Source organism: Centroberyx affinis, unplaced genomic scaffold, assembly GCF_046629955.1.
Source record: "Centroberyx affinis isolate AG114_WGS23_722 - 3 ecotype Tasmania unplaced genomic scaffold, CSIRO-AGI_Caff_v1 ptg002004l_1, whole genome shotgun sequence".
Taxonomy (NCBI): domain Eukaryota; kingdom Metazoa; phylum Chordata; class Actinopteri; order Beryciformes; family Berycidae; genus Centroberyx; species Centroberyx affinis.
The window spans coordinates 29,032-48,698 of record NW_027280348.1 but is presented as its reverse complement, the minus strand read 5'-3'; the positions used below and the strand labels follow the sequence as shown (position 1 = coordinate 48,698).

At 43.2% G+C, this 19,667-nt stretch overlaps 1 protein-coding gene across 3 annotated transcripts in view; it reads left to right on the top strand.

Annotated features, from left to right (window-relative positions):
- The first annotated feature begins 895 nt into the window (after window positions 1–895).
- The window catches only part of bicd1a (bicaudal D homolog 1a), a 43,523-nt gene continuing 24,751 nt past the window's right edge, over window positions 896–19,667 (top strand). For all 3 annotated transcript variants that reach the window (XM_071530941.1, XM_071530943.1, XM_071530942.1), the window contains exon 1: window positions 896–1,111. In XM_071530941.1, the coding sequence (XP_071387042.1) occupies window positions 896–1,111 (216 nt within the window). The remainder of the gene's footprint in view (window positions 1,112–19,667) is intronic.

The following is a 19,667-nucleotide window of genomic DNA, read 5'->3' as shown; positions in this document are numbered from 1 at the left end:
CATTGAGTCACCTGAACTCTGCTGGTCTGTCTCCTCTAATCTGTGACTCCTGCCTCCATTTGGCTGTGTTAAACAGATCAGTGCATGTATTCAGAAGTTACAGGACTGATGGCTGTCTATAGGAGACTTTTTAAATGACTATATTCAGTTTAACTCAAAGATAATATATGATAGGCTGCACCACTGCAAATTATTTAGCTAAAGCTAATATTTAGTTACACCATTCTGACTGAAATTACCACAAAGAATTCTCTTCTTCTCTTTTTTCTTTTAGGCCTTTTTTATTTTTTATTATTTTATATATTTTATTTTTCTTCTTTTTCCATCTCTCCTATAACCCTAGCTTATTTTTGGTTCTTGGTAGAAAACCTTGTTTTATGTAATATGCATTCTATGTTTGTTTATTCTCTGTTTGTTTTGTATGCAAGATAGATAGATAGATAGATAGATAGATAGATAGATAGATAGATAGATAGATAGATAGATAGTCGTCTCTCTGCCTCGCAGGAGCCGACAGGTGGCGTCCTTGCACCCATGAATAAGCAGAAATGCTGCTGTATGTTTTGCTGACTCTCACACACAGCAGACTACACTGACCCGGTTTTATCTTGCATGCATCTCCTGTTAGCCTGTATGACCGATTTAACGTCAGATATCTTACACTGGGTGCTGCTGCCAACAGTCTAGATGACAATGTTACTATTATTTATTTTCACTGCCTCCCTGCACTGAGTGACAGAAGCGGGGAAGAGGGGGGGCGGACATTCAGCATCTCGCAGCCTCCGCCCGCCTCTGTGCCTCTCTGTCCAAAGCGGTGGAGCCTGGAGGACCGCAGACCGACAGAGGAGAGAGAGGCAGAGAGACAGACAGAGAGAAGAGAGAGAGAGAGGGGGCGATGGCTGCCGGCGGAGGATGCGGGGAAACGGTGGAGCAGTACCGGGACGAGGTGGAGCGGCTCACCCAGGAACTGGCCGAGGCGAACCGGGAGAAGATCCGGGCTGCGGAATGCGGTCTTGTTGTGCTGGAGGAGAACCAGTCGCTGAAGCAGCAGTATGCAGAACTGGAGTCCGAGCAGGAGGCTCTGAAGGGGGAGTTGGAGCAATTACAAGAGGTAGGAGGATGGATTATTGTTACATTTTTATGTTGTTTTTTTTACACCGGCAAGTCAAACGCACTGCAGTCAGGTGAATGTGATAAGCTGGCATGGCCTGTCAACTGTGTGTGTGTGTGTGTGTGTGTGTGTGTGTGTGTGTGTGTGTGTGTGTGTGTGTGTGTGTGTGTGTGTGTGTGTGTGTGTGTGTCAAAATGAAGACCCACCAGGGGTCCTTGAATAATTTAGTTTCACTTAAATTTAATTCACTAGAAACTGTCCCAATTAGACAATGTATAAGTGACTCTAATCATAGGTTTCACTCTCACAGCTACTATCCCCCCATGTACACAGTAGACAGAGTAGATGTACAATTCAATAACAAATATAATAAACAAACAACAAAAAAATCTCACCATATGTTGGCCACCATGGGACAAAATCTTATGAAATGGGTGTGTGTGGCCTAGTGTGTGTCTGTTTGGGGGTCTGTGACATGAAAAAGTTTGAGAACCCCTGAGCTACAGAATAGCAGCCTATAGTCTATATGCTGTTGTTGTGGCCCATTCCTCCATTTTTAAATGAGGATGGTTCACATAATGAAGCTATGCGCAACAGACATTGCCACCTTTGTAATGCAAGCTCAGGATCTTCAGCAAGCTTACACTAACCCTCCACACACACACACACACACACACACACAAAAGTTAGGTTTATTGTATCTTATTGTTTCAGCATTCCTGCCTTGAGCGCATGGCAACAGTCGTTCCTTTTCAGGCAGCTCTGTAGAGACTGAGATTGGGTGTTTGGCCTACCAAGACTTTTTTCTTTCTTTCTTTCTCATGACTCCCTCAGTAACAGGATCTTCAGAGTTGCCCACTATGGTTTGTGTGGTGGCTCAGGTGCCCATTGATCCACATATCAAGATAAGCATTTCTATAAAGAATGTGTGAAGACAGTCTAGACAGGTTTTCTTAGATCTGTCTCTAGCCACGCTGCTGGCTGTTTAGCTCCTTGCTTTCCCCCCATACACACAAACAAGCACATACACACACATTGGGGCTAATAGACATGTTAACAAAGGTAGTGATTTACAGTGTTACAGGGTGACCCTGTAACATCGGTCCAGGGACTACAGATGAAAAATAGCCTCTTGGCTAACTCTGGCGCATTTACAGCAATGTTTATTAATGTGCACTGTCCCTGTTAAATAAACCATCAAATAAAAAATAAATTTGGATTATATTTTCTTTCCAAATTTTCCAAATTTTCAATTATTTTCAGAACTCTATGAAGGAAAGTGCCATCCCTTCCTAACACCCCTCAAATTATCCTTTGCAACAGATAGAATTTTATAAATACATTTCCTCATCTTACCAAATGCTTTGTCATTCATGTGTCATTTGCACACAGCTCTTGGGGGTTGAAAACTACCTTGTAAAGTGCATATTGCAACAATTGAAACTATAGAAATAAGCTTTAAATGTGATACAGCCTGAATAATGTATGCCGGTTGTGTTTATACATTCAGTCATTAGTGCATACATGCATAAAGTAAAGAGGGGCAGATGCTGACAGGGCTCAAAGCTCAAGGTCGTCTGGAGATGGAAGAGACACAGGGCCGACAGGATGAGAGGCTGGAGGCTATAAAGTTTGTGTGCGTGTGTGTGTGTGTGTGTATGTGTGTGTGTGTGTGTGTCTGTCTGTCTGTCTGTCTGTCTGTCTGTCTGTCTGTCTGTGTCCTGATATGTCCATTCAATTTGTTATTTGATTCACCAGTGTTTTGCCTTTTGTCTTAATCCTCAGTAACCTGCTATATTCTATCCCAGAGCCAAGTAATTGTCTTTTTCTCTCCCTAAGCTAGTTCCATACTTCACTTCAGCTTTAAGACCTGTATTGACTGTGTTTCACATGTAGCTAATAGGGGAATGAATCACAGGAACATGAGAACTGGTGTTGTAGCGTACGCTCAAGTGTTTCCCCTTTCATTGATCTGATTCCACCCCATATTTAAAAAAAATCCATGTATATGACATTTTGCTTTTTCAAAATGCCAAGAAAAAAAAAACTCTGCATGGAAACAGGTGTGTTCAGTCTGTCTCCTACTCCACTCTTCTGTTTTTAATTGTCTTCACTACTGACAGCTGGCTCTCATTTGGGAAATCTATTTTTCCTTGTTATGTTGGCATCACATTTAATATTGAATGCATCCATATGAGCAATCCTGTTTTCGACCGATTTAAAAATGATGCCAAAAAGGAGAGGAATTTGACCAAAATCTTCACATGGCAATATGGGTGAAATGACTCAGTCCCCAAAAAGTAGAAAAGGTGGGAAACCATATAATGCACAAAACAAATAGTTTATTTGTTATAAATAGTGCTGAAAAATACAAGCAGTTCAAAGCAATAAATTAACACAACGATCCAGTCCCATTGGAAGTGTGAGTCATGTCAGAGATGCAACACAGGACTTAATCAGTGGGCGTACGCTGCACAGTTGGTTCGCTCATCGCTGAGCATATACTGGCCAGATTAAAAAATCATGATAACATGACATGCTCGGCCTATATGGTTGTCAGCTCTCGCCACATTGCATTATGCATGCATGGCTATATTTAAATCTAGCACTCTCTTTCCGTGACTAGTTGAACTTTTTGCGGTGACTTTGCATGCAGAATTTAGATGATTTTTGTAAAGAGAGACAGCCTCATAGCCAGCAGCAGAGCACTGTCCATCTGATATCCTATGCTTATGGATCATTGGTTGAGAGGTGATGCGGTGGACGGTGAGACGGGGAGAATATGCCAAGAAAGAATGTCGGAAACAGAGAGAGAGAGAAAGAGAAAGAGAGAGAGAGAGAGAGAGAGACGTGGCTATAGGACAGGGAATAATGAGAGAAATCATAGACAAAGAGAGAAAGAGAGGATAGAGGAGGGAAAGAGAATGAAAGTGCTAAAGTGATAATAATGACAATCAATAAAGTAGCCTCCATAAGAGAGAATGAAGACAAGAGACAAAGAGTCTGGCAGTGAAGAGCCTTTTACAGTCTCCTATTCCTCCAAAGTGAGACTTGACAACTGTAGTGTCTTCTCCATATCCAAAGACTGTCAACTGGGTGTGAATTAGCTAATCATTATCTAGATTCTGGCCCATATCAACTGAGTTTGGGTATGGATCAGCTAGCGAACCTATAATATATAATAGTCCTATCACAAGGTTGGTAGTGCTGCTCATGTGCATGTGCCTCACTGTTTACAGTCCACTTAAATATGTCTCATTCTGGTTATACCTTAAAACCTGTGTTTCATAATGCAGAAATGTCATCTGCTATAACTCGAATAATGATATTAGCTATAGCAGCTATAACAGTCACAGTGATGGTTGTCACTGTCTGTCACCTGCTTGTATCTGCTTCCTTTGTGCTGTCTGTTCCCACCTGCCTCTCAGTCTGTCTGTCTGTCTGTGCTCTAGCCTCTAGCACATTTTCCGGAGGTGATATTACGTCCTGTGAAAAACACGTCCTGTTTCCTATCTGTCTGTCACAGACTTCTATGAATATTAATCAGAGTGGTGGAGTGCAAAGCCTGTCACTACAATAAAACCACATCTACGTACTCAGGAGATGTGCCTATAAAGGGGTGGGGAAACTACAAATGGAAACTGGAATTGCTTCTGGGATTGAGTGGCTAAAAGGTCTCGGAGTGGTTGTTTGTTCTGATGACAGATAACAAAAATCTATCATATTCCCTTATTGGGTTTTTTTTTTTTTTTTACTTTGATATGAGGATAGTTTGTAGTTTCTATTTCATCCAATTATATTGAATTTGAAAACTCTACAAAAGACTGCTATATGATGTATGTTAATTAAAATATCTGTGCATAGAAATGTTCACTGTATTGCAAATGGTCTAGCAAAAATCTACAGGTTAACATAACAGCAACAGCATGCAATGTCTGAATATAAATACTGAAATACAACAAAAAGTGCAACAAAACACAATTAATGAACATAAACATGATTGAGTTTTTGATGCTTGTAATGAGATGACCTGTATTTTAACAGGAAAACATATCTGATGCCCAAAATGTATTTTTTTACCAAAATGTAGTACACTTTCACTGTTACGCTACAGTTTACCTCACACTTTCTGCCTGAATAGGTGTGTTTTGAAGAAATGTGCAAAGACGCTGTAAAATTGGGAGGCAAAAAAATGTATTCAAATAATATAATGCAGTTATTGATTTCTGCAATTTCGGTAGGGAAATCACAGGGTTTCAGAAGTGGGCTGCAGATGAGAGAGCATCCAAGCAGGACTTTTGCACATCAGCTTGTATTTGGCAGGACAGTTGGACAGGCGTCTCTGCTTTTGTAGCCATGCTGCCAGCCTAGAAATAAGAAGAAATAAGAAGCATAATTCTTTTTTGGTTTGGTTATAAAATTATTTTGCACTGGATACAATATGATTTTAGGTTAACTGAATTGATTTAACCGTGAAAACTGAAAATGTAACTTACATCAGCCAATTTTGTCTTCTACCGCCGGAATATGCGGGATAGCCAAGAAAAGAAGCCATGCTTCTTCTTCTTTGGTTTTGTAGACAGGCTGTCTTTGGCATTGGAACTCTGAGGTCCTGTAGGTGTGGCGACCTGGACGGGTGGAGGTGTCATTTCCAGGGTCAGACTGGACAGCTCCTCGGTGTCCCCGGCATCATGGGGCAAACTGATAGAGGCCTTGATGTTAGCAACGGCCTCACACACATGGAGAAGTGTGGATGAACGTGAAGCTTCAGCCTCCTGAGGTAGGCTGGTTAGAGCCTCAGCCTGCTGGTGCAGGGTGCTGGTTGTTTTGTTTTCTGCCACCTGGATCTCCTGGGGTAGGATGGATGGCAACAGAACATGGATTTGCTCCATCAGGCAGGTTTGCACCTTGACCTTTACAGCATCAGCCTCCTGGAGGGGTTGATCAGCCTGATTATCCTTGGCCTCATGGACCACGATTGGTGTCTTGTTATTTGCCACCTTCATAGTTTCAACCTCCTGGATTTGGATTGATGGAGCCTTAACCTCAATTTGCATGGCTGGAGCCTCTGACTCCTGAAGGAGGTTGGCTGATCCATCCAGTTGAATCAGGGGGTATTCAGCAAGGCATTGCTCTTCCTTCTTCTCCAAGTCCTGGAGGAACAGCATCAGTTTAGAATCAGCTCTGACGATTGGCTCCCATTCATCAAGATGATCTTGATTAGGGGCATGGTGTGCAGCACAGGCAGCCATAAATGTAGAACCCACTGATGAGGAAGCATACATGCGCTTTTCACCAGTTTCCTCCTCCTCCAGGAGGACTGAGAGGAACTGCATCAGGTGAGAATCAGTGCTGCTGACAACAGGTTCCCATTTGTCAAGCTGGTCCAGAGTCGGCCCATGCTGTGGGGAGCAGTCAGCTACAAATCTAGAGAGATCTGATGAAGCACAGAGGTGCTCCTCACCAAATCCCTCCTTCTCCAAGTCAAAGCGGTGATCCATTATTTCAGAGTCGGACTTAAGGCAGCCCAGAGTGGATCCACAGGGTGAGCAGCAGTCAGCCACAAATCCAGATGTGTCACATGGGGGAGCATAGAGGTATCTCTTTCCAACTGCATCCAGGTGGTAGTCATCATCAAAACCAATGGAGGAGTGCTGAAGCTGCCACAGTCTCTCAATGATTTCAATGCCATCAACCGTTTTAGCCACATCAGATGGCGCCTCAACAAGGCGGAGCAGGTTGGATTGAGCCTCAACATGCTGAGCTGGGTGGATGGATGCTCCAGCATTACCTAACGCTGTGTCTTCAGTCATGAGAGGAGACTCTTTCTCTGTGGGAGGAAGGTCTCCTTTGTCCATATCCAAGAGAAGTTTGTATGCTGATGAAGTTGTGCTGACTATTGGTTCCCATATATTGAGGCTCTCAAATCCACAAGCAGGTTTGGAGCCGAGACCAACAGCAGACTGAGGTGAAAGGTCGCAGTCGAGCTCAGCAGTCAGTCCAGAGAAACTAGAGGCTTCAGCATAAAGGTATTGCTCCTTGTTCAGGACTTTCGCAAACATGCAGTTGATGTTTTCATGGCAATCGTCATTAAGGGCATTGAGTCGAGCGACCATTTGCATGGATGCTGAAAGAAATGCAATGGCATAATCTTAATAATCAAATAACCATAAGGCCACCTGATGTAGCTTCATTCAAGGACAACATGCTTCATTATAGCTTCATCTTATGCCATTCATCATGGTTTTGTTTCAACAACAAATCTAACTGTGAATTTACAATGTAAATCAAACTAAGGAAGAGCTGGACACAAATGTAAATCCTTCAACACAAACTATTATCTGTCTATCCTGACTGGCTGTCTCTTGCTTATCTGTTCAGCAGAATCATCTGTACTAATCTTTTTATGTTAAATAACAAAATTAAAAATACATGTGTCTTACCAAGATGGGAATCACTCTCCATGTTTGCCTTTCTGAACAGTGGATATTGTTAATGTTTCTCCAAATAAACACAACGTTTCTGTCTCAATTGGCAAGTGAACAGGGATCAGAAATGGCAACTTTGAGTCTGTGTTTGTGTTCAGGTCAATCGCTCCTTTATGACACTGACATTCTAAATTCTGTAAGTTCTGCCTGCGTTCTGTCAAGCTGCATTATGATTCATCAGATGTAGCTCAGACCCCAGTAATACTTTTCTGAAAGCGATATGTCACTTGGCATCCTACTATAAAATGAGGAAAACTCTGTCCGTCTGTCTGTCTGTCTGTCTGGGGGTTGGCCAATCAATCTGAAACTGCACATGGGCATTGAGCATTGGCATAGGCAGGGACTGACGAAGCAGATTTTTCCATTTTCCCAAATTTACGCTGTTTATGGGCATTTTTGGCAAGTCTGCGCGGAGTTGTGGCGCACACATCCCCAGGTATGGACTACTGTGATTTATAAACTAAACATGATTAAAAACACATAATTTAATCTTTTTATTTGTATTAAGATACCCTAAATTTTTTGCGGAAAACATCTATTAATCTATTAACAACTATTAATTGCTAATTCACACTTTCACTCTTTTAGGCCACAAGTTAGCTCACCCTGATATCTCCTGCTATCATATCTGAGGGGATGCTTTAGGAAAATAATTTGATTTGGTTGAAGTTATTCATTTTTAAGTCAGCTTTCAGGTGTATTTCACTTTTAAAGAACAACCTGTGCACCAACCCATGCGGTTAATAGAAGCAGTTAAAATAATCCATCCCCATGTATATTCCAGTGTGTGTACACAAGCAGGCCAGATTTGCATGTATATCCCTACTGTGGTTGCATGTGTTGCATGGTAACACATATGTCCCACATGTTCTGGTCTTCTGCCCTCAGTCTACGTTCCAGCTGGTTGGGAACAATCCACTTCAGTACTGAGTACCACACGTGCATGCACACACACACACACACTGCACATACAGAGACATGCGTACACGCGCATGTGGCATGACCCTAGTGCCTCAGCTGCTGTAGTGCTGGACTGATTTGGTCTTGCTGTGCCAAACAACACAGTGTACCGTGGCTGCTTCTGTATCTGGCTTTATCTGGTTTGATATTAACCATGATGAATTGACAGCAGGAGGCCATGATGACATGAATAAACAGACCGACAGACAGGCAGATGGTTAGTCGGAGGAGTGGCGTCACTGCCAGCACCATCACTCTACCACCAACCCTCCAGGGGAAACGCAGCACTGCAAATCTATAATACAGTCAAACACAGGCGTCTAGACAGTTCATCATGCCTCAGTACTGAGAAGTCCTTTAGGGTGCCTATTGAGTAACAGTGAAAAAATGCAGTTTTGTCCCAGGTTTGGAGATAAATAGAGTTCCCCATCAAGGTAAAATGGTAGGAGAATTTTTCATAGACATTTTGTGGGTTTTATGGCAGTCCCAATCCTTGTGGAGGTAGATTGAAAACTGGTGCTATTCCGGTGAAAGTCATAACGGCAAAGTTTTTGTCTACTTCAGAAACAGTTGCATAAATCTCTGTTTTGCTGTCTGCAGGGCCCAAGCAGAAATAGGACACTAAGTGTGTGCTTGTGGCGCCAAAAGCAAGAAGTGTTTTCCTGAACCACTCTGCTCTTTAGTCTCCTCTCTCTCCCTATCTTTCTCCTCTGCTATTTTCCCTTTGCCCCTCTCTTTCACTTAGCCCCCCATTTTTTTTATGTCCCTCACTGCCCTCTCACTCTCAGTCCCTTCATCCCTCTGGCCTGGTGTGCATGTCCCTGGATTGCGGCCTAAGCAGTGATGGAGAGACCATTATGACCCTGTGGTTCAAGCTTGTTAGTGCTGTCTCTGGGCAGATCAACCTCAGGACAGGACAGAGAAAGAGGAGAAGGAGAGTGTGAAGCGCTCTACATTCTCAGCAGTGTGTTCATATGGCAGAGAATGATGTTTTCATCACACTGTCGACAAGGTTTCTTTAGACTGGCAGTACTTGTAGACCAGCCTTGCATGGATAAATATATTTTTTCTGCTGGTATTTGACAGTTTTATGAAAATAATGTGCAGGTTGACCTCTTGAGTCTGTCATGCACAAAAAAACTGATGCTTTTGATTTGGACATCACTGCAACACAAGTCTAAAGAGAAATATGAAAAATGAGTGGCTTTTATATAGACATCAAGTTGATTATTTCAATCAGTCACTGTCAATATTCAGATATGCTTCGACAGGCTGTCATTCAAATGACATGGCTGTAGTGGTATTGACGTCTGGGATAGGTTGTGAACAGGCAGGTCACAGGACAGTTCTGCTCTCGAGGCTTGAAGCTGAGAAAGATGCCAACAGAGATCTGCATCAAATACCACATTAGTGACGTCTCACATGGTAACTTGTGTGCCGTAACTGAAAGAAGGTCTGAGTCACGATTTAGCGATTCAGCATGAAATGTTTCTTCTGGTGCAAAGCAGGTAAAGATGTTGTGCGTTCCCTTGTTTTTCATCAGTGAGTCTAAGGCTCACTCCATTGCAAGGCGTCAGGAAGATGCACTGGGCCACGTTTTCCAAAAGCTTCAGATTGTCTAAACCAATTGGACAGAAATGATGAAGATTATCTAAGTGCTTAAAGGATAATATAGGTGTTTGTTTTTTTTTACATTTGTACTAATCGTCTAGGTTCCCCCTCTCCTTTATAGTATTCCTGCTGGTGTCTGCACACAGTCAGCATAGTTGGAGATATCAGGGCTCGTTTTCCTACCTGCTGCCATTCATTTTGTACAGTATGAACAGCTTCCACAGACTTGAAAATTGTCTGAGCTAGGTAATCTATCACCTTAAACATTACGTCTTAATTTGGTTTTGTCAAAATTTCTATTTTATTGTTATTAAGGAAATAATCCATCAAAAACATGTCGCCTCACAAATTTAGGCGTCACATCCATGTCTTTTTATATAGTGTGTCTTTGTTAGCTGGGACAGCAGCCATTTTCAAGCTTGGGTTGACACCATAACATTGTATTTAAAAAAATATGAAAATGAGTAAATGTCAAGAAATCTAATTACATACAGCATGCACTGCAAAATGTCTGGGGTAAATGTAAATAGAAGTAGATAGAAGTAAATGGGCTGTAACCCTAAATGACACATTATCCTTTCTCCTAAGGAATTATATCTAACTATCCTAAGGGAAAACTGGCCTGGTCCTTATGTGGAATCATAGAACGATATACATCTGCTGTGTGACGAAGTGTGTTATAATAGTGCTTTATCCTCCAAAGGGTTAGATGTCAAATTGAAGAATAACACCAACATACGGAGTACACACTGTAGATGACTGATTGAATGTCAGCCCATTCTGCCTGAGATACTACAGTCGCTCCATGGTAACTATCTCTATACATATGCAACATAAATCATGCTAATATCATACGACTGCTCGTCCTTGACATTACCTCCCTCTGAATGAAGTATGGAGCCCAGTGAAGGACCTGCGCAAAGTCACACTCGTTCTCATGACTATGACTATTCCTGTGTACATCTGGCTCTATTCCTCTTATTCCCACATGGTCATTCTAATGGACTGAGGCAGATTGTGAGTCTGAGGGAAAAAGAAACAGCAAAAATTGCATACTTATTTATTAACTTTTTGGCAATGCTCAATCAATCAATTCAGGGACAACAACAAAGCTGTGCTGGAGGTCCGACAGTTCCCGCAGAGAGCAGCTGCTCCTGTAAATCTATCTGCCCTGACTGGGGAGAAAGGATGCATTACAGTTTTCACCCCCTCCTCCCCCCTTCTCCCCTCTCCTCCTCCTTCATCTTTCCTCCTCTTTTACATCGGCAGGGGTTCTTGGGGGGCCAGTAAACAAGGGTGGAGGGGCTGAATCGATACCTTATGAGACGGCATTGCCTTTCTCTGGCCCTCTATCCCTTCAACCCACCATCCCCCTCCTTATCTCCTGTGGCGCGCCCCCCCCACCCTCCCTCTCTCCCCCCCCACCAGCCACCCGCAATCCCCTGTGGCCTCCCCCTGGAGTGAAGTGGGAGGAAATATGCATCGATTTCTGCTCTGTGTGGCGAAAATGTATTATGTCTGAGCTATATTCTACCGAACCGCTTTAGCGTGCTTTGTGGAAATCTACGCATGTTAGTGAAACACAGCTGAATGTAATTTCTTCACAGTGGATCACACACAGCAGCTGTTGCACCAGTCACTTACAAAGCGATAAGGAATGAAAAATGTGTCGGTGCCTTCAGTGATGGCTGGTGGACAATAGCCAACCATGGATATACAGCCAAACCAGATTCAACAACAGTCAGCTTAATCAGTGATAATGTAAAATAATGCAGTTGTCACTCCCAAGTACATGGGTGGTATCATTACAGGAATGATGTCTTGTACTCTCTATGTGTAGCAAGATGTCAGTGTAGCCATAAAGATAATACTGTATTGTCTGTTACATCTAGATAACATTGTTGTTTGAAGGAAGGTTTTGCAGGTATTAGACTGTGTATTCCTAACATGATATGTTGTTTTGATGATCATAATAGATTTTATGCTGTAGGTTTGGTGATGTTGGCCTGTGACCCCGGCAACTGGCCCAGCAGAGGCAGAGATGCAGTTGAGCATACAGATAAGGACCTGTCTGCTCTTGTGTTTGGCCTCTGGTGTTTTACATGGGGGATTGGGTGATTTGACTGTGGAAATGAGAGGGAGAGGCAACCAGGGTGTGTGTGTGTGTGTGTGTGTATGTTTGAGTGTGAGTGTGTTGGCAGGACCTGAGGGGAAAGCCATGTGTCTTTGTGGTTGAGTCGCACATCAAGAGCCTTTTTCTGCAGCATGTTTATGGTGTTTTTCCATGTGTATCTGTCTGCATGTGTGTGTGTGTGCTGTAGCAGGAGTAGTAGGGGGCTTGGGTGCGGATGTTGTGATTGTGAACACAGAGGGAGGGGGTGCCAGCAGGATGGAGTGGTGGTGGTGAGTGACACTAAACCATCAGTAGGATCTCTCTGTTGTTTCAGGTTTTTATGGTTGTGTTGACTTAATGGGGAAGAGGGAGGGAGGAGGGGGGGAAAGTGGGGATGGGCCACTGTATATAGAATGTGAGAGAGAAAATAGAGTGGTGTGAACAGAATCAAAAAGCTTTTTTATGATTTGGACCTGTTTTTTGACTGATTCTCACCCTTTTGTTTTGACCCCATTTTTGAAATCTTATGACCCTCACATGACTGAGTCCAGGAATGTCTTGATAAAGCGGTTCTCTTTGCAGAGCCCCTCCAGGCCGGCCCAGCCCTGGATGGATCATGTTTTTCAGAAAGCTCCTTTTTTGCTGCAGTGAAATAGTTGGGAAGAGAGAAGAGGGAACAGGACTCCCGTGCCTGCAGGCTGCTGTATTGATTAGCGGTCTACTTTAGCTGTGTGTGCTGCAAACGCTGACGGCAGAGCAAAAAAAAAATGCTCTCTGTCCTCTCACAAGGAAAACAATTGTATTTGCAACCCAAAGGTCCTCCCTGTGCTAATTTAGGAAACTATGGCTGTGCCGCCTCTTTTTATTTTCAACCCTTCTCCACCTAAATTACACTGGTCTGGCAATTTAGACAACACAAATTTGTTCTTTGCCACAAATCAGTGCTATCTACAAAGCATCACCCATGTCAGTTAGTCTGCTTTGAATGGTTCTATACAGAGCAATTTAGTTTCGACCACAGTCTTCTTCCAAGCTTATCATCCCCAGCCTCTGCATGGAGGAGGCAGACAAGCATCCTCTCTAGATAACCAGAGGCCATTATATTCAACAACGATGTAGAGCGCTTCTTTGATCCGCTGAACTTCCTGACCCGCCCCCTCATTATACTGCACATACGCGCTTGCATCCCATGAGCACATGCACACCCAAACACACACTTACCCAGGGGCTTCTGACACAGAATCGGGTCAGAGGATCTGTCTTCGTCTGTCGCATCTACCCTGTTAGGGGATGTATAGGTTTAGACAGCTCTTAAATCATCCCCTAGTTAACCCCTTTAATCAACCCTATCCTCCATCACTCCAGTGTCGATGTCAGGTTGGGTCATGAAACTGAAAGAGCTGTGAGGAAGGGCCTAATTTCCTAAATTATGGGTTGGGACCCAAATTTGTTGTGTGGCTGCTTTTGGAGCTGAACAGGTAAAAATTAGGCCTTTCCCAAAACTTTTCAGATTCAGTACTTAAGTCCATGAAGTCAGTGCTTGAAGTCATCTTTTTTTTAAATGTCATATTTTAAATATGTTTTGAAATGAAAATGTTTAACTGTAACTAGGGGAAGCATATAATGAGAAGGAATGAAAGCATGTGGACTCAGACCAAGAGGCCGAGAGAGTTGTAGATAAACAGAATGGAGCATGAACATAGTGAAGTCTTGTATGGGCCTAATGAGGCGCTACCGCTGACATCACCTCGGTACAAGGGTTCCCATAGGTCTGGGGGCCTTGGTGTGGACACTCTCCTGTGGTCGTACAAAAGCACTGAGTCACCCAGAGGCCCTGTGTATCAATACCAAGAGCGTTACTGTGTGCAGAGCAGCCTTTCCATTACGCCGTGTGTTTGTCTGGCTCGGCCGAGTTCTCTTTATCTGCAGTGACCCACTGCACCAGAGAAGGGAGAGGCTGTAGACACAATGCTACAGACCGTTTAATCTGTCTCCTCTCTCTCTCTCTCTCTCTCTCTCTCTCTTTCTCTCTCTCTCCCATCTGTGTGTGTGACAGTGCCACTGGCTGTCTCTCTGGCTGCGACACAGAATACCAAATCAGCCTCCAAACACCTTTTTTCTCTCTCTTTCTCTTTCTCAAGCCCCTCCTCATCTCTCTCAGCCCGCTCCCTTGATCTCACTTTCCCTCTTCACTGCGACTCTTCATTTGTATTCTTCATTTTCTTTTTTCACTGTACTCTTCAGTCGCCCGTCCCTGGACGTATTTCAACCGCTCGAGATTAGTCAAACAAAGGGAGGGAGGGAGGGAGGGATGGAGGGAGGCGGTGTGGTGGAGAGAGGCGAACGAGTGGGTCAATCTCCACACTCCCTGCATTAGTGCTCTAATTCTTCCTCACCCCCAGGCAAGACCCTGAACACTTGAGGAGACTGTGTACTGGGTGAGGGATCATAAGGAGAATGGTCTGCTGTCGTTTAGAAGGGCTATGATGGAGGGAGGGACCACACATCGGCTTCTGGGCAGAGGAATAGATGGATGAGCTGAAAACATTCGTCCTTTGTGAGATTAGGGGCAGAGAGGAAAGGAATAGAGCCAAACTGAGCTGCTGGAAGCTGGACAAAATGGTTGAGTGTTCCCTGGGAAATCTGCACAGGGAGTGAGGGAAAGGTCTAAGTGGAGCCTCATGATCATGATTCATAATTTCAATTCATAATTTCAAAACCTTTCAGTCTTGTTTGTTCCCTGTTAATCAGGCCAGTATGCCCGAACCTCTGAGCCCCAGTGAATCACTGTGTTTATCAGGGTGTAGCTGGAGGGAGAGGACAAGTCTGGGACACAGCTTTACCTCATTGCACTGGCACAAAGTACACTCACTCACAAACACACACACACACACACAGACACACACACACACACAGAATAACCCCATCTGGGCTGCAGTGGCTCTCAGAAAAGTGATTTGGCTGAGGCTCACCTGTGATGAGACGGAAAGGCTGTCACAGTGAGATATGCGCAGTAGGCTGGAGGAAGGCCCGTTCACATTAAATAGTAGAGAAACTTGTTTGTCATTAGGAGCAGGTGTGGGTAACAGCTGAGTGTGCAGACACATCAAATCACAGGCGTCATAATTCTTCCACAACAATGCAAGTAATGCAGAAAGCTACACTTGACTGCTGTTAGGCTGGAGCTGGGAAGGCTATGGTTTCTCTTTTGAGCTATCATGTAAAAACTATATCAATGCCATTTATCCCTTGTAGTGTTCTCTAAATATACATTTTAGGGCATAGAAGTTGTTTTGCTGTCATCTCTTTCTGGAGCCATAAAAACCATTACATCAGAAAGAAACACTACAGGCAACAATTTGTGTGGGATGACAGCAAGCAAGTACTCCTACTAATGTAAAGAGGACCAACAAAACAAAAAACTGAGACAAGATAAGACACAATGTGACTTGCTCTTTCTTTGTACCTTTTTCTTTCTTTGTACATTTTTCTTTCTTTCTTTCTTTCTTTCTTTCTTTCTTTCTTTCTTTCTTTCTTTCTTTCTTTCTTTCTTTCTTTCTTTCCACTGGAGACACAGCACTGTACAGGCTTAATGGAGGGGACAGAAGGCTGCTGTTGAATCATACAGATGTGTGTGTGTGTGTGTGTGTGTGTGTGTGTGTGTGTGTGTGTGTGTGTGTGTGTGTGTGTGTGTGGTGGGGAGGACTCAGAGGGCATTGTGCAGTAAAGCCTCCTCTCTCAGTGCAATTTCATGTTCCATTCTAGCCTGATGGCTCATGTATTCTCCACAAATGAATGGCAAGAGCCGAGAATGAATGGCAGTAAAGTGTGTGTATGTGTGTGTACGCATGTGTATTTGAACGTATATGTGCGTGCATATGTGTGTGTAGTTGTGTGTGTATTAGTGTGTGTTGGCAGGGCCCAAAGGATAAGCCATGTGTGCTTGTGGTTGAGTCGCACATCGTCTCCTGGAGGGCACATTACCAAGCAGAGAGAAACATACACATGACACAGTTAGAGCTGGTGCAGTTGGTGCAGTTTGTTGGTGCTCTAATGGGTTTCTTCCTCTCTGCTCACTCTCACTATAGCTTGTCCTTCCTATTTGGCATTGGCAAAGCACACAATCCTGTTCCCCTCCTTATCTTTTGACTCCCATCTTGGGACTGGTTCTCCTTATAAAGTAGATTCTATCTCAAACAACCAGACAGAAGTGAAGATTAGATAAGATGCAATGGCTTGTTAGGGGCTGCAACAGTTGGTCTACTGTTTAATTTTACACTGGGTTAGTGTGCTGCAGTTTGTTGAGCTTATGTTCCTAATAGAGAAGCTACAGTAGGACGGGGTCACAGAGTAGAGGAGAGGAGAGAGGAGCAGCAGATGGGAGAGGAGAAGGGAGAAGAATGTAACGATGGAGCAGAGTTGAGGAGGAAAAAAGGAGAGGGGAAATGAAGAGTCGTTCGGGGTTCGGTGAGCCAATCTTATGCCCAGCTGCCTCTCTGTCTACCCATTCAATGTCCTTTCAGGCAGGCACAGAGTGAGCGTATATAAGCAATAGGCATTCTGGGACAGATTCCAGACTTCTTCCTTATCGTTGTCGGGACGGGCAGACTGGAGCCAAACTGAATCACTTTAACAAGACCCATCTTTTTAACTAAACACAGCCTGTCCCCTGGCAGACCTTTCCATTTAACACGGCATGTCCACATGCTGTTGGCGAGAAAGTGACAAATATGACGCCATCGTGGATTTGTTGGACAATTTGCCAACGTGAAGCACATGAGGCATTTTGAAGCTGTTATTGTAAATTATAGATTTTTCCATGAGTCTCAGCATAATAGCCTATTGTTGTCAAAGGTATAATAGGCTTCACTGCACTAAATAGCACTTCACTAAGGAGGAACAGAAAGCAAGGCCATGCACATGTACCCGCTGTACATTGGCAGTATTCCCTACACTTCATTTTGAATTAAAACCCACACACACAAACACAATGCATGCACACACACGCTCTCTATCCATAAAACCTTCATATCACACCAGTCCGATGTTTATGTAGATAGTAATTCATGAATAGAAGGGCTTTCCGCCAACTAGGGAAATTAAACTAAGGGGTTTAAATGGTGCTGTAAAGCACGCCTGGCTACTCAGCATGATAATACTCAACTATATATACATCCCTGTTGACTCAGGAGAGCACTGATCTCTGGGTGTCTTGTTCATTTAAGTCACACATGAGCACACACACACTCACAAGCAATCCACACAGCTTCTGTTACGGAAGTGTTGGTGCACAAGCTGGGGGGCAGGAAATAGAAGGAGAATAGCCGTCTGTAAACAAGAGTAATTAGTCGTTTGCATATGTATATCTGACTAATCCCAACCTCACACATTCAAATCAGTCTACTGAACAAGCACAGTGAATCAATGTGAAACTATATTCCTTTTAATTGTATGCATCCCTTTGTGTTTCCTCAGTGATGCTTGTAATTACTGTAATGTAATTTCAACTGCAAAAAGAATCACACACTGTATTAGGAATGGGTGTGTGCATGCATAGTTTTTAAATTAAAATTTTAAATCTATACTCTGCCCCAGAATTTAAATGTTTTCATTTTGTTAGTTTGACTGACCTCCATTCTTGAGGTGTTATGATTACCAAGCTTCCACTATCTGGGTGTGGGAATGTGCGTGTGTGTTTTTATAGATGACAGATCCCTTGACTTGGCACTTTTCCCTGTGGCTGAGAGGCACATGGGGATGTTTCTGTGTCCTTGTCAAAGGACAAAATATGCCAGGACAATAAAAACCCATAAGCCTCCTCTGGTGGCTCATGGATATGGGTTTTAAGCACAGTGTAATTTCTTTAAGCTATATTATATCATGCAGTGTTAGTCTGGGATGGAATTTCTTTTTCCCATAGGGGTCTAATCGAGTATAGCAGGAGCAATGTCTTACATTTAACTACTAAACTAAATCACTTTTCCATTTCCATAATAGGCATATAGCCGATTCTCTTATCCAGAGTGACTTACAATGAGAGCAACAGTAGAATAAGCTTCAATTTCTAGATTACCAAAATTCCTGTGACCATAGATAATCATATAAGAGTCAAGTGTTAGTGTTGTAAAGAGACTGTTACATTTGTGTTGCTCCATAGCAGAATCTGCACTGAGATTTACAAAATCAAGTAAATTGGATTATGGTTAGAGTTTCCTGTGGCCAAGTTGGGGAATAAATCCTGTCGTGTGCATCCATCTCATCTGTAATGTAACATGACAGACGGTGGAGACAGTCAACAGCTTGTGGAGTAGAGATTCAACTTTTTCTCTTGTTCTTCTGTGCTATTTACCTCCCCAGGCTTTGTACTGCAGTCATATATTTATCTATTTGTCAAATGGAATGAATGAGTCAGAAGTAAATCTTGTGTGTGATTGTTTTTACTCACTCAGTAGAGGCTGACACGTGTGTGTGTGTGTGTATATGGCTATGTTTGTGTATGTGTGTCTTATTGTGACGGACTGGAGGTTGACACATCCCAAGCCACCCTGAGACTTATGTCTCTCCCATACTTTTTATGCTCTTCATGTTGTTCACTCTTGATTATTTATGGGATCTGGAGCTGTTGTTTTGGCTGCTGCTGTGAGAGAAGCAGCAGTCCGGTTTATCGTCACAGCTGGATGAGTTGGTCGGGGCTGAAACCCCAGTGACAATGACAGCAGTGTGATGTGCTATGTAAACATGTTTGACTGATCAGACAAGTGGATGATCAAGGGAATGACCAATAAATTAATTAATTACATGCACATATGTTATGGCACCGCAGGTACACACACAACAGTAGAAAACAATCTATCTCTGCTTCTTTCTCTCTTTCTCTCTCTCTCTCTCTCTCTCTCTCTCTCTCCCTCTCTCTCTCTCACTCACACACAACACACACACACGCACATCTCCCTTCAGGAAGCTGACAGCTGCATGGCTTCCCAGCAGCAGTCCTGCATGTCTCTCTCCATGGTCCTGAAATCCCTGAGTTGGTCGCTGGGCCAACCATCTGGACAGGACAGAACAGGGTGTGTGTGTGTGTGTGTGTGTGTGTGTCATTCATAAGAACTCTACTTCTTACGAGTTGACTAATACCCTGATTCCTGCTGCCCCATAATTTATCAAAATGTTGTAATAGCAGAGATTAAAGCTCAGCAAGCTGTCTTTTGGTTATCTCAATCAATTTCACGATCCAAATTCAAGACTTCTCTGTGTCAAATTGAGCAACAATGATGGCATATTTCTGCTTTTCTAATAAATTACAACCAGGCTAGTACTGCTAATTGACATTGAGCGTATAAATTAATCATTCTTCCACATGTACAGTTGTGCATGCTGCAATCAT